The following is a 13,676-nucleotide window of genomic DNA, read 5'->3' on the forward strand; positions in this document are numbered from 1 at the left end:
CAGGTGAGTACCAAGTTGAAGGATGTTGATAATTTCCGTGCACCCAATGCTCTTAATTACCTTATTATCATCCATAACTGTGTTTAATGATTCAATCCACATGGGATCTATATCGCCATCCAGGACAATCCATTTTGGACCATCGTGTGTAATGCTGGCTTGCTCTCTCATGATAGAGGAAAAAAGACCTAGGAACAGCAACAAAAACCTGTCAATTAATGAAAATAGCTTAAAAATTGATATAAATGTTAAAAGACATGCATTTATTTGTGTTGTGTTAGATGTTGGTGCTCGAGTCCCTGCAGTGGAACCACACAATATTCGGCCATAAGAACTTCCAACAAAATTATGATTGATACCTTTATACTCTATGTAACAAGGGCAAATATTAGAATTAAAAAACAAATGGCAAGACCGGATGTCAAATGCGACCTGTACATGCTTTACATTGGCATTGAAGTCTCAAAGTGTAAAGTGCTTCAGTCCATTCTACTGATATCTCTCAACTTGATAAGCATAATATTAAAAGCCAAAAGATTGAAAATATTAGTCTGCAGTGAGGGACTGTAGGCCTTAATATTTCAACATTAACATATTGATACTGATACATAATATAGTGGTATATTGAACATACAGTTCCACAATCATCTTATAAAACATTCCCAACTGCAGAGGTGGGAACAGCGATTGTTGTGCTTTGCATTACTAAATATTCAATACTACTTTGACGTAAATGCTAACATACCAACAACGATATTAAGACAACATCTCTACTGTTAATTTTTGATATTGGGGAACTCCAAGAAGATTGGAAAACCACAACTCAAGAAAGGAGAGTGATGGTAAATGGAAAAACATAGCCCAACTTGCCTATTATCCGTCACTGGGAAATGTCATGATTAAGGAGATAGTAATAGGATATTTAGAAACTTTTAGACAATCAAACATGTTTCAACAGGTTTTATTAAATGAAAATCACGCTTTATCACATTTTGTAGATTTCTTTACAGATGAAACAAAGTGGATAAACAAGAATGAGTAGATGTAGTACATTTGGATTTCCAGAGGGATTCAATAAGGAATCATATACGATATTTCTGCGCAAATGAAGAGTGTTTAGGGTTGGGAGTAAAATAATGGCATGGATCTGGAAACAAGTAACAAACTTAAAGCAGGACAAATGTGTCATTTTTGGATCAAGTAATGGGCCGCACCATGATATTTACGGAGGTCTCAAATATTTATAATATACTAGACCAAGTGCAGACCCGTTGGGTCTGTTCCCCCAATGCGCATTTTGGGGGGGGGGGGGGGGGGGCATGGCATGCGGCATCACACACACTAACCACCCCCCCCCACACACACTAAGGGTAGGGGGAAGGGGGTAGGGGAGGGGTGGAGGAAATGGTGTGGAGTGGGGAAGGGGGTTTAGGGGAGGGAGGGTGGGGGAGGGCATGGGGGTTGGAGGAGAGGAAGGGAGAGAGAGGGGGGGGGAGAGAGAGGGGGGGGGGAGAGAGAATGAGAGGGGAAAGAGAGAGGAAGGAGAGAGAGGAGAAGGAGAGAGAGAGAGAGTGAGAGAGGGGGAGAGGGAGAGAGAGAGAGGGAGAGAGAGAGGAGAGGAGAGAGAGAGAGGGAGAGAGAGAGAGGGAGAGAGAGAGGAGAGGGAGAGAGAGAGAGAGGGGAGAGAGAGGAAAGAGAGAGAGAGAGGGGGGAGGAGAGAGCCGTAGAGAGGGGGGGAGAGAGAGGGAGGGGGGAGAGACGAAAGACAATAGGTGCAGGAGTAGGCCATTTGGCCCTTTGAGCCAGCACCGCCATTCAATGTGATCATTGTTGATCATCCCCAATCAGTACCCCGTTCCTGCCTTCTCCCCATATCCCCTGACTCCGCAATTTTTAAGAGCCCTATCTCGCTCTCTCTTGAAAGCATCCAGAGAACCTGCCTCCACCGCCCTCCGAGGCAGAGAATTCTACAGACTCACCACTCTGTGAGAAAAAGTATTTCCTTGTCTCCATTCTAAATGGCTTACTCCTTATTCTCAAACTGTGGCCCCTGGTTCTGGACTCCCCCAACATCGGGAACATGTTTCCTGCCTCTAGTGTGTACAAACCCTTAACAATCTTACATGTTTCAATGAGATATCCTCCCATCCTTCTAAACTCCAGAGTGTACAAGCCCAGCTGCTACATTCTCTCAGTATATGACAGTCCCGCCATCCCGGGAATTAACCTTGTAAACCTACGTTGCACTCCCTCAATAGCACGAATGTCCTTCCTCAAATTAGGGGACCAAAACTGCACACAATACTCCAGGTGTGGTCTCACTAGGGCTCTGTACAACTGCGGAAGGACCTCTTTGCTCCTATATTCTATTTCTCTTGTTATAAAGGCCAACATGCCATTTGTTTTCTTCACTGCCTGCTGTACCTGCATGCTTACTTTCATACGTAGACAAAAGTGTTGGAGAAACTCAGCGGGTGCAGCAGCATCTATGGAGCGAAGGAAATAGGCAACGTTTTGGGCCGAAACCCTTCTCATTTATTCAAAATCTGGGAAAATAATCAACCAAATTTAGAGAGGTTGATTTATAAAATCATAAGTTAATTCCCTACCAAAATTGTAAAAATCTCTGCGTTTTTACATCTAGTTTTCGAGGAGATATGTTTCAAAAGACAAAATGACACACACACACACACACACACACACACACACACACACGTATATAGATGGGTTAGATAATTGGACCAACTGCGTTGCAGCAAAATTTGCTGATGACACAGAAATTGTTGGATTAATAAAATACCTGGGGAACACAAATACAATACAAAGAGGTACAGAGAGGTTAAATGAATTTGCAAGAAGCTGGCATAATCTGGGAAAACATAACTTTATCCAGTTTGGAAGGAAGAAAAAAAAAACTATTTGTACAGTGTGAAACTACAAATTGTTGCAGTAGGAATTGGAGGTCTAGGTATGAGAATCACAAAAGGTTACCGCCTAAGCAGAGAAAAAAAATTAAGTCGACTAATTGGAATGCTGACCATTATTGCAAGTAGTATGAAATATAAAACTGTGGAGGTTTTGATGGCATTTTACATGGTGCTGGTGAGATTACACCTGCAAGCCTGCATACAGTTTCGGTTCCCCGATTTAAGGAGGAAAGGATCACAATGGTGAATATTGCTTCTAAAAAAGTGCTAAGTATTTCAGCTTTATTCCCCAGAATTTTAGTATCATCAAACATAACCTCAACGGTGGTATTATATTTAGTATACTCGCCATCTTTCCACTCCCTGGTTGCAGGGTGGATGAAGCCAAACATCTCGTCTGTTGTGATCGCCTTCGGGTTAAGATCATTCCACACAGGTTTTTGTTTCATATTTACATACGTCCTGTATAATGTCTTCAATATCTATACATAAAAAGAAATTAGCTTTAAAAAATCCTCGCCATTAAAGTCAATCACTATACACAAATACACATTTTACAAATATATATTTATGTTTTCTGAAACTAATGTTTAAAAGTATATTCAAGATGGTTCCAGTTTCACGACACGACTCATCTGTTGATTTCCCTTATGTTGTCATCAACGTTACATTAATTGTAGTCAGGGTTCAGAAAAGATTTACGAGGATGTTGCCAGGACTAGAGGGTGTGAGCTATAGGGAGAGGTTGCGTAGGCTGGGTCTCAATTCCATGGAGCGCAGGATGATAAGGGGTGATCTTATAGAGATGTATAAGATCACGAGAGGAAAAGATCAGGTAGATGCACAATCTTTTGCCCAGAGTAGGGGAATCGAGGACCTGAGGACATAGGTTCAAGGTAAAGGGGAAAAGATTTAATAGGAATCCGAGGGGTAACTTTTTCACACAAAGGGTGGTGGGTGTATGGAACAAGCTGCCAGAGGAGGTAATTGAGGCTGGGACTATCCCATTGTTTAATAAACAGTTAGCCAAGTACATGGTTAGGACAGGTTTGGAGGGATATGGACCAAGCGCAGGCAAATGGGAGTAGTGTAGGTGGGGCATTGTTGGCCGGTGTGGGCGAGTTGAGCCGAAGGGCCTGTTTTCACACTGTATCACTCTATGACTCTCACATTCTTATTCCACAAGGAGCTTTTTTCCTTTTGAAAACTCACATTTTGTCTCCTCCTGCAGCAGTGTTGTGATGTTCTCATAAAGTCAGAGTAATACAGCATGGAAACAGGTTCTTCAGTCCCCTGTTCCATGGGAAACTTTATTTGGAAGATATATAGTTTCCCTGCATAAACTAGCCCCATTTGGCTTTATTAGGGCCATATTCCTCCAAATCTTTCCCATCCATGTACATGTCCAACTGACTTTAAAATATTGTTATTGACTTTCTCTGCCCAGCTCAATTCTCAATGACTTTCTCTGCCAGCTCGTTCCACATACACACCACTATGGTGAAAAAGTTGCCCCTCAGGTTTCTTAATTTGTTCTACTCTCACCTTAACCCTATGTCATCTGCTTTTTGATTCCCCTTTCCTGGGAAAAAGTCTGTGTGAATTTACCTTATACATCTCTGTAAGGTCATGATACTGTTGGGTTCATAACACAAATATACTGAAGGATAAAGCCTTGAACATATCAGTAGCACTTAAAAGTATAATATAATCTATAATTTTTGTAAGGAGAAAGAAGGTGATGAGAAGAGTGATGATCAGGAGCCCAGAGATCCCAGTTAAGCCTGCGATTGTAATAAAATTAAATATGCCAAACACACTAAGTACCTATACTGTAAAAACATAACTTTGAGTTACATTCTGCTACCAGACATCCCGTGGTAACTAACATTAAATCACAGATGGGACAATTCAAAATTAACATTAAAGGATTAAAGTTATGAAAAAAATTACAAAAGATATTCCATACCGAACCACAGATATCTCACACAGTGTGCTTCATTGAAGCGTACTTCAATGCCCTGGAGAGCAGATCTGATTACCTTTGCCGATTACCTTTCCCACCCTGCTGTTCCTTCTCATGCCAGCTGTTCCTCCTCCAACCAGCAGCTTGTCCAGCTCTGCTCATTGCTTTAGTAATAATGTATTTCAATGAGAATGCTTTCTCATGGATCAGTATCTGGGAGAAACTGCTGTGTACAAAAGTATTGACCAGCAAAACTTCATTCACATCTACTTCTGCAACTTACAAAAATTACATTTGGAACAATTTCAACTACCATTAGGAATTAGCCAGCAGCCAGCCTCAAAGCGGTAGAAGGTTCCTTTATGTAACATCAGTAAAAATAAACAAGAACATGAACAGAAGCAGGTGTTGGCTAATTGATCCCTTATGTTTATTCTCCTTGCTTTACATCATATACATCATAGAAAAGGAGTTTGGTGGGAATCCATCTAGCTATGGAATGCATTACCAACTGGGCAAATTTATTTCAAATACTGAGTAGACCACCTAACTTTAAAATAACCACACTTGAATCAAATTAGTACTGCCTGCTGATTGATCGATCAGCTTACATCACCGTCAACAATGGCAGCCTCACCAACGATGGCAGTCTCACCAACAAGGTACACATACAAGGCATTTGCTTTGGTGCTCCGCTCGCAAGTAACAACACGGCATGCAGTAAACCATTAAGAATAAAACATAAAAATATTAAGAATATAACATTATAGTTTAAACATTTGAATGGTATAAAATACCAGAGCAAAAGGAGGCTACAGGCTTTTGTTTTTTGAGTGGGGGGGTGGGGGGGGGTGTGGAAGGTTGCAGCCAACAACCTTCTCAGCTGATCGAACGATTCGCTGCAGCCTCCGGATGTCGTGCTTGGTGGCTGAGCCAAACCAGACCATGATGGAGAAGGTGAGGACAGACTCTACGATGGCCGTATAGAATTGGACCATCATTGCCTGTGGCAGATAGCGTTTCCTCAGCTGCCACAGGAAGTACATCCTCTTTTGGGCCTATTTGACTGTGGAGTCGATGGTGGCCCCCCATTTAAGGTCCTTGGATCTCTTACCTTGCCGGAGATGCGATTGTTTTCCGGATCATACCTCCAGTTACTCTGCAGCCTAACATCATAGAGCTGGCGGCATTGCTCAAGACTGAGTTTGAGACCCACATCGGGGCCGTGGACTTACCATCGGAGTCAGCGATCCCTCGCCTGGGATCGACGTTCCAACCGCAGCCTGCGGATTTCAACATTGAGGAGCTTGCAGTCTCGGGTAGAGACTGATGTCGGGAAGCTCCAAGCCACACGAGGTTCGATTAGCCCTGACCCAGGGTCAGATTGCCCGGCGCGGAGAACTGAGAGCCCCCCGATGCGGGAGCTTGATCTCCCCGATGCGGAGGGCTCAACTGCCAGCTGTGGTAGCCAAGATCGCTCCGACAACGGAAGGTTCAAGTGCCACGTCCACGGGAAAACAAAGAAGGGAAGAAGATTGTCTTCCATCACAGTGAGGAATGTGGGGGAGTCGCTGTGGTGGATGTTCATGTTAAAAAACATATTTGGGCGTCTTGTTGCTCTTTGTTGGTATGACTATTTCAAATCAAATTCCTCATATATTGCAAAACATACTTGGCTAATAAAGTACTAATATGATTATGATGCATTTTTGCATATATGTTAACAACCTTACTGATGTGATATCTGGAGCAATTTTGGAGCTCAAATGCTAATTTTAAGGCCGTCTTCACCTCATAGTCTTCACCTAACTGGCTAACTCAGGATTTCCTGCAAACAATATTCTCCAAGTTCCTGTCATGCTCCGATAAGCTTTTTGCCCTTTCTTTAGTGCTTTCTTTTAATCATTTGCAGACAAACATTAGCCATAGTACTTAAGAATGAGTTGGACAAGTTTCTAAATAAGTTGTACTTAAGCTGTACTTAGGAAATCTATTGTGCGACAAATCCCAGGGCTTTGTTTTGTACTTCTGGTATTCACAAATTCCACTGGTACTTTTATTGATTTATGTACTTCTAAGTTTCTTACACTCTTCATTTGATTTTGGCTATTATACTCCTCTTAACAAAATATGCCATTTTGCATTCACCTTAATTTGCTATTTATCTGTTTACTTTGCAAATATATTAACTTTAAAGCTCCCTTCAGCAAAAATGTTGCATATGATCAAATACTCAGCAGGCCAGGCAGCATTTGACGAAGAGAAAAATAGAGTTAATATTTCTGACTAACCCTTCTTCAGAACAGCTTCTCTCTGCAGGGCTGCTACCTGAGTTGCTGAGCATTTCTAGATTTCTTTGTTCTGTTTTTATTTCTTTTTCTTTTACTTTAGCATAGACTTTCTTAGGATGAATCCGTTTCCAAATGACAGCGTCATCTTATTAAAGAAACCATATGAGTGGGTTTTTTTGTAAATCAAAATTTTCAAATATCGTTTGATCTGTATAAAATCTAGGCTTGAGCAAAGTTTATGTCAGGTAATGACTACATAAATAAGGTGAAATCCCAGTCATTCTGACACCAGCATTTGATGATATCACTATCAACAAATCCTGCACCCACAACATTACTAATGACTATGTTGAATAGTCAGTTAGAAAACATAGAAAAGTTACAGCAAGGAAAGTACCATTTGGGCTGACAAGTCTGTACCAGATCTATCAAGGAAGAGCCCAGCTGCTCTTATTCCACCATCTCCTCTTAGCCCTATAGATTCAGCATCGGTCTCTACAGCAACTGCTGGCAATGTATTCCAGGCCTAACAGCTTGCTGGGTGAGAATGCTTCTTTTCCACCACTTTTGTTTGTTTTGTCATTTGCTTTCATTCCCTTCTTGACCATTCCACTAATATAAATAGTTTAGCTCTATTTGTTCAGTCAATATCCTTCACTGATTCTAAACCCTGTCAGACCCCCTCCCATTTTTATTTATTCCAGTAAGAAAAGCCACTGCTTTTCCAGTCTGTCCAGTGCTCGTAAACATTGGAGATGCCACCTTTTAAATGAGGGACTAAAATGGGGTCGCTTTTGGCCTATCCTGAGACATAAAAGAACCTATGGCATTATTTCAAAGAGAGATGCTAACCCATGGATGCTGACCAATAAGTATCCCCAATCAAAATAACAAGAACAACAAACAGTTAGCAAGATTTTGAAAGCTGCAAATGGATGCATTGCTTTCTACAATTCAACAGTTACAAATTTACTTTAGTTTAGAGATAGAGCACAGAAACAGGCCCTTCAGCCCACCGAGTACATGACGACCAGCGATCCCTGCACATGAACATTATCCTACACACACTAGAGACGATTTACAATTATACCAAGCCAATTAACCTACAAACCTGTTTGTCTTTGGAGTGTGGGAGCAAACCAGAGATCCCGGAGAAAATCCGCACAGATCAGGGGGAGAATGTACAAACTCCACACAGACAAGCACCCATAGTCAGGATCAAACCAGGGTCTCTGGCACTTGCATTTCAAAAGTGCTTTGCAATTTCTTAAAAGGCACTCTACACATGAAATGCTTTATTTTTTCTAGATATAAAAGTTTCATTTGGTCTTTCTTTTTTTTTTTTTATGTTAACAATGGGAAAATCTATTACAGGCACTCCTCGACTTATGCAAGGCTTATGTACCGCGGGCCCATGCTCAAGTAAGATGTTATGCAAGCTGGAAACGGAAGTGCTACTGCACACACGTAAATCTACTATTGGCCGCCGAGACCATGGGATAGCTTTGAGGCGGTGAACCGTTTAAAGAATTGCTTACGCAATTGCAAGTTTACATAAGTAATATTACGCAAATTGTGAAGTGCCTATATTTTCAAGTAACCCTGCAACTTGAGACATGATATTTTGCCTACCTGACTCTTTCCTGTTCCAGCATTTCCAACTACAAAGACCGAATGACGAACAGTTAGCAATTCCTCCAGTTGAACCACCTGCAGGAGAGAAATATTGCAATAATTATTTAAAATAAGAGGACTGGTTAGAAGACAGTTTTTTTTAATTTCAGAAAATATTCACCACATCTGACTATATCACATTTGCGTTTCTGGGCCTATTTCAATTTATTCCTTGCTCCCATGTGTGATGTTTTATCCCATTTTCATTTGTAGTGATTATTCTTTGATCCATTTCTCTGTCAATTCTTGACATTAAATGGCCCTCAAAGTGGAAAGCTGTGAAATGAAATTTCAAAATCTGACTCAGTTGCTGCTGCACTTTGCACCTAGTCTTGTATGTGGCATTCTGAAAGCAAGTCCTCAATCCTACCAAGACAAGTTGACAGTTTAGGTAATTGAAAATTTTGGAGTAAAATTGGATGTGCACCTCTGAGGTTCAATTCAAGAATGGGGTCAACACAAATAAAAATAATGGAGGAGAAATTCTTCGCTGACGGGCACAGATCAGCCACCTAGTATTCTCACTTTTTATCTTGTGTATGACTTGCATACAGTTCACTATGGCACCCAATTGAAATTCAATTTCAGCCATGTATACATTGCACCTAATTGAGCTGCTTTTGATCCGAGTATACTCTGGATACAGGATATTGACTCTGGGTGAGACAAATTGTAACATTGTCACCTTTCTTAGTACGGTATATATGAATAAAGTCTGCACATAGTTACTTGAAGATGCATAAACTGGAAAACTTCATTGGTCTTTGCTTTTCTCAATTCTTTAATGTTGGAATGAGGAGCTATAATCTGGTTTTGTGTAGTGCGTTTAATTTTAAGATGACATACTGTTTGTATTAATATTCAAATAATAATAGGAAGCGACACAATTTACAAATCTCTATACATTTAAGCACCGCAATAAACAACTCGGATGACTTCCAGTGTGCAACCTCTGCACTTAATCCCTGCTTAACCCTCCCCTCCCACCCCCAAGTAAAAGAGAAACAGAGATTTTATGAAAATGTAGAAGTTCATACCTTTAGGATAAAGCTTTCTTCAGGCTGTAAGTTGAGTTCCAAAGTAGATTCCCTTACCATCTGTTCAAATTCCTGGTCTCGCATTCTGGGAACATCCAAGGCAGGGAACAGATCGCCAACAAGTCCCATAAAAATGGGGATATCATCCGTCACAATCTTTGGCAAATTAAAATCCCTTAAGGCACGCATTAATACCTTGGAAAATAATTGATATATTAAAAAGTAACAACGTCAAAAAGTAACTGTGATAACACTCATTTTATGCAGGTTCATAGCAATACTGTATAAACAAAAGCAAAACATATTCCTGCTGGTTGTGCTTGAGTCACATAAAGCAAGGTGGCATGGTGTCATCGCTGGGGGAGCTGTTGCCTCACAGCACCAGACATCTGGGTTCGATCCTGACCTTGAGTGCTGTCTGTGTGGAGTTTGCGTGTTCTCCCTGTGAGTGTGTGGAGTTCCCCCGTGTGTTGCAGTTTCTTCCCACATCCCAAAGATGTTCAGGTTTGTAGCTTAATTGGCTTCTGTAAATTGTCCCTGGTCTGTAGGATCGAACTAGTGTAGGGGTGATCGTTGGTCAGCAAGGACTTGGTGGGCTGAAGGGCCTGATACCATGCTCTGATCTAAACTAAACTGATCCTATATTTCCAATCCTCTTGCTGTGAAATCCAGCATATCATTTGCCTTCTTAATGGTCTGGTGCATTGGGACACACACTTTCTTTTTACGTTCGTCAAGGACAGAAGGCGTCCCGCCAGGCTGCGCGGCAAGAAGGCTTCCCGCTGGGCCGAGGTTGCGGACTAGGATCACGGCTGGATGCCTTTGTCGAGGCACCACGGTCTCAATGAATGGCCGCGGAGAAGCCTGGGTCAGAGCCTGGCCGGGGCCTCACGGGTTGGAGGAGGAGCCTCGCCTCGCGGGTTGGGGCCCTGGTCTTCGGAGCAGCCAACGGAGCTCGTGGCTAGGGCCTGGATCGACACCACGGAGGCCTCAGGAGAGGATTCAACAGCATTGCGGAGGTCGATGATGCACCAACCGACGGATAAGACGGACACGTCAAGTTGGGAGTCGGCAGTGGTGAGGTTTCGGCAGTGGTGAAGCCTCACGGCGGCAGCAATGCCTTGCAGGTCGTCCCGTGGTCGATGAGAGCATGCATACTGGGAGACTGCAGTGGGGGGGGGGGGGGGGGGAGATGGGATCAATGGATGGGGGGGGGGGGGGGGGGGGGGGGGGGAACAAAGGGTCAATGGGAAACCGGCGTGGGAGAACCGCTGTGGGGTGTGTGGGGAGAACAAAAGGAGGCGCCAGCGTGCTATGTAACTTTGTCAGCACCGTAGGTGGTCGCTATATGTATACATTGGATATGCAAGCAAAGAATGTCATTGTGTTTTGGCACATGTGACAATAAGGTATAGAGTATTCCATTCCACATGATCCATATCACTCCATTTTCTGCATTTTCTGCCTATCCATGTGCCATTCATAAATTCTCTTAAATGCTACTTTTGTTTGCCTCTACCATCCCCCTTGGCAGCGCATTCCATATACCCACCATCCTATGTCTAAAAAAACTTGTCATGCACATGTCCTTTAAACTTTGACCTTCTCACCTTAAAGCTATGCCCTCTCATCTTTTACATACTTCACCCTGGAAAATACTTTCTGTCTACCCTACCCATGGCTTTCATAATTTTACATACATCTATGAAGGTTTCCCTTCAGCCTCTGACTTTCCAGAGAAAGGGTCAAAACTAAAACAGACAGCTAGGCTACCCCTTTTTCCTTAATCATCCTGATATGAAAAGAAAAGACCAAGGCAAGTTTCTTACAGAATAATAAGTGTAAAAATAAATAGGTAATCAGAGAATGTAGATTTGAGCATCTTTGTTATGTTTACTTAATCGGCTAACTTCAGACACATTTATACGGCAAGCTGATTTAATAGCAGCATTTTAGGCACAGGGGGCAACCACATCAACCTTGTAATTGTAATATAATGTAATCAGGAAATAGCTTTTTAAACTTTCAGCTAATCAAACAGCATAATGAGACAAAGAGAATCAGTCATATTAAAAACATAATTAATTTCTGAATAAATACACAGACATAAATAGGTGATCAAACACGTAAAAATAGTTACTATGATTGTATTTCATGCAAATGATCATGTTTTGGAAAATGTATTTAACAGCCTGAATTAGAAATAAATATAAACTAAATAAGTTTACTTCAAAATTTTTTTTTAAGAATCATAGCTCTTAAATTAATAATACACATCACTTCAAAAAGACTGCAATTTCCATGAACAAAAAACAGTGTTGGAGGAACACGGCAGGTTATGTAGAATATGTGGAGGAAATGGACAGACAATATTTTGCAGTTGGTATCCTGTTTCAGGCTGCTGCCTGACCTGCTGAGTTCCTTCTGCACTTTGTTATTTGCTCAAACTTCCAACATCTGCAGATTTTTCTGTTTGCAGTTTCTGCAAAATTATGTTGACTATCTTAGAGCAAAAAAGAATCACGAGCAAAGGGGCACAGGATTTAGGACCTTTGATTACCTGATCTTCTGGCCTATTCTTGTCTCCTCTTTTAAGGGAACCAGCAACAACTAAAACCGATTTCACGGCACGAAGACCCCAGTCATAATGATCCTTAACAAAGGGAAAAAAAGGAAAAGTTCTGGGTTACAAACAATAACACATTATTTCACTGTTCACAGTCATCACATATCCACCATTTCTTGTGCAATAATGGAATAATTCTATGATTTTGCTTAAAGCAGAAGAGCTTGATGTGTGTTCAGCAAATAAACATTTTTTTCCCAGTACTTCCTTTCATAATAAGCTTGAGTGTATTTAACACAACCTCACACTAACCTTTTGGAGGGTAAAAACAATAGTTTACATGGTACAAATCACTAAATTGATGATATCAGTGGATGTTCCATGACCACTCAATTTTTGCTGCAAATTATAGCAAATTACAGCAATAATGGGTAAATTTGTTATACAATATAGATAATTCTTGGAATTTAAACCTCCTGGACATATAGTGAGGAGATATTGTAGATTCCAAAGAATTCAATTATTGACAAGCCCATCACAATAACTGTATTTTAACAAAAAAATTAACATGGACAATACACAAGCTTGATATCACTAATTTTCTAAAAATCTACTTATTTGAAAAATATCCAGAAAATATTTCTAGATCAATATTTTTTCACATCATTGCTATTTACTTTTTTCTACATTTAAAACAATACAAAACATGCAGGGGAATGGCAAACAACAATGGTAGACTAAGATCCTTTATTGTTTGAATTCTGACTTATTTTGCTTAATGACAAAGCTAACATTTAGGTTTAAAATAATTAACAGAGGAGGGCAATAAGGAATAATTGAAATCTTTTCCATTTTCGAATTTTTATCCTTCACTTAATTTCCCATTTATGTAACGTTGTGTCAAAAGTCCAGACAGCTTAATTGTGGACAATAATCGGTGTACATCATACAATATATTTTAATATATCTTATTAATATGGACAGCATTACAAGGGAAACATGGTCAAATATTAGTATGAAAAATATCAAGTGTTGCTGAATGATTTTAGCTTCTAAATACTTTGATTTAACACTCAAAAGCAACTGTGAGTCCAACTATTAATACAAGTGGACTGAGGCAAACTATTTCCTTAGAACTTCAGTCATCTATCCCCTGACAGTTTAACAGGTCTGGTGGAAACCACTTTCACTTGCAGAGATGGGTTTTGACAAGGT

The 13,676-nt window shown here is 40.8% G+C and overlaps 1 protein-coding gene across 1 annotated transcript in view; it reads right to left on the reverse strand.

The window, feature by feature from the left end:
• The window catches only part of LOC129712715 (dynein axonemal heavy chain 11-like), a 286,248-nt gene that overhangs the window by 147,541 nt on the left and 125,031 nt on the right, over positions 1-13,676 (reverse strand). The window contains exons 37-41 of the mRNA XM_055661378.1: positions 12,456-12,548; positions 9,896-10,090; positions 8,817-8,894; positions 3,277-3,409; positions 61-188 (exon numbers count right to left, since the gene is read on the reverse strand). Coding sequence (XP_055517353.1) covers positions 61-188; positions 3,277-3,409; positions 8,817-8,894; positions 9,896-10,090; positions 12,456-12,548 — 627 coding nt within the window. The remainder of the gene's footprint in view (positions 1-60; positions 189-3,276; positions 3,410-8,816; positions 8,895-9,895; positions 10,091-12,455; positions 12,549-13,676) is intronic.

This window comes from Leucoraja erinacea, chromosome 2, assembly GCF_028641065.1.
Source record: "Leucoraja erinacea ecotype New England chromosome 2, Leri_hhj_1, whole genome shotgun sequence".
NCBI lineage: Eukaryota > Metazoa > Chordata > Chondrichthyes > Rajiformes > Rajidae > Leucoraja > Leucoraja erinaceus.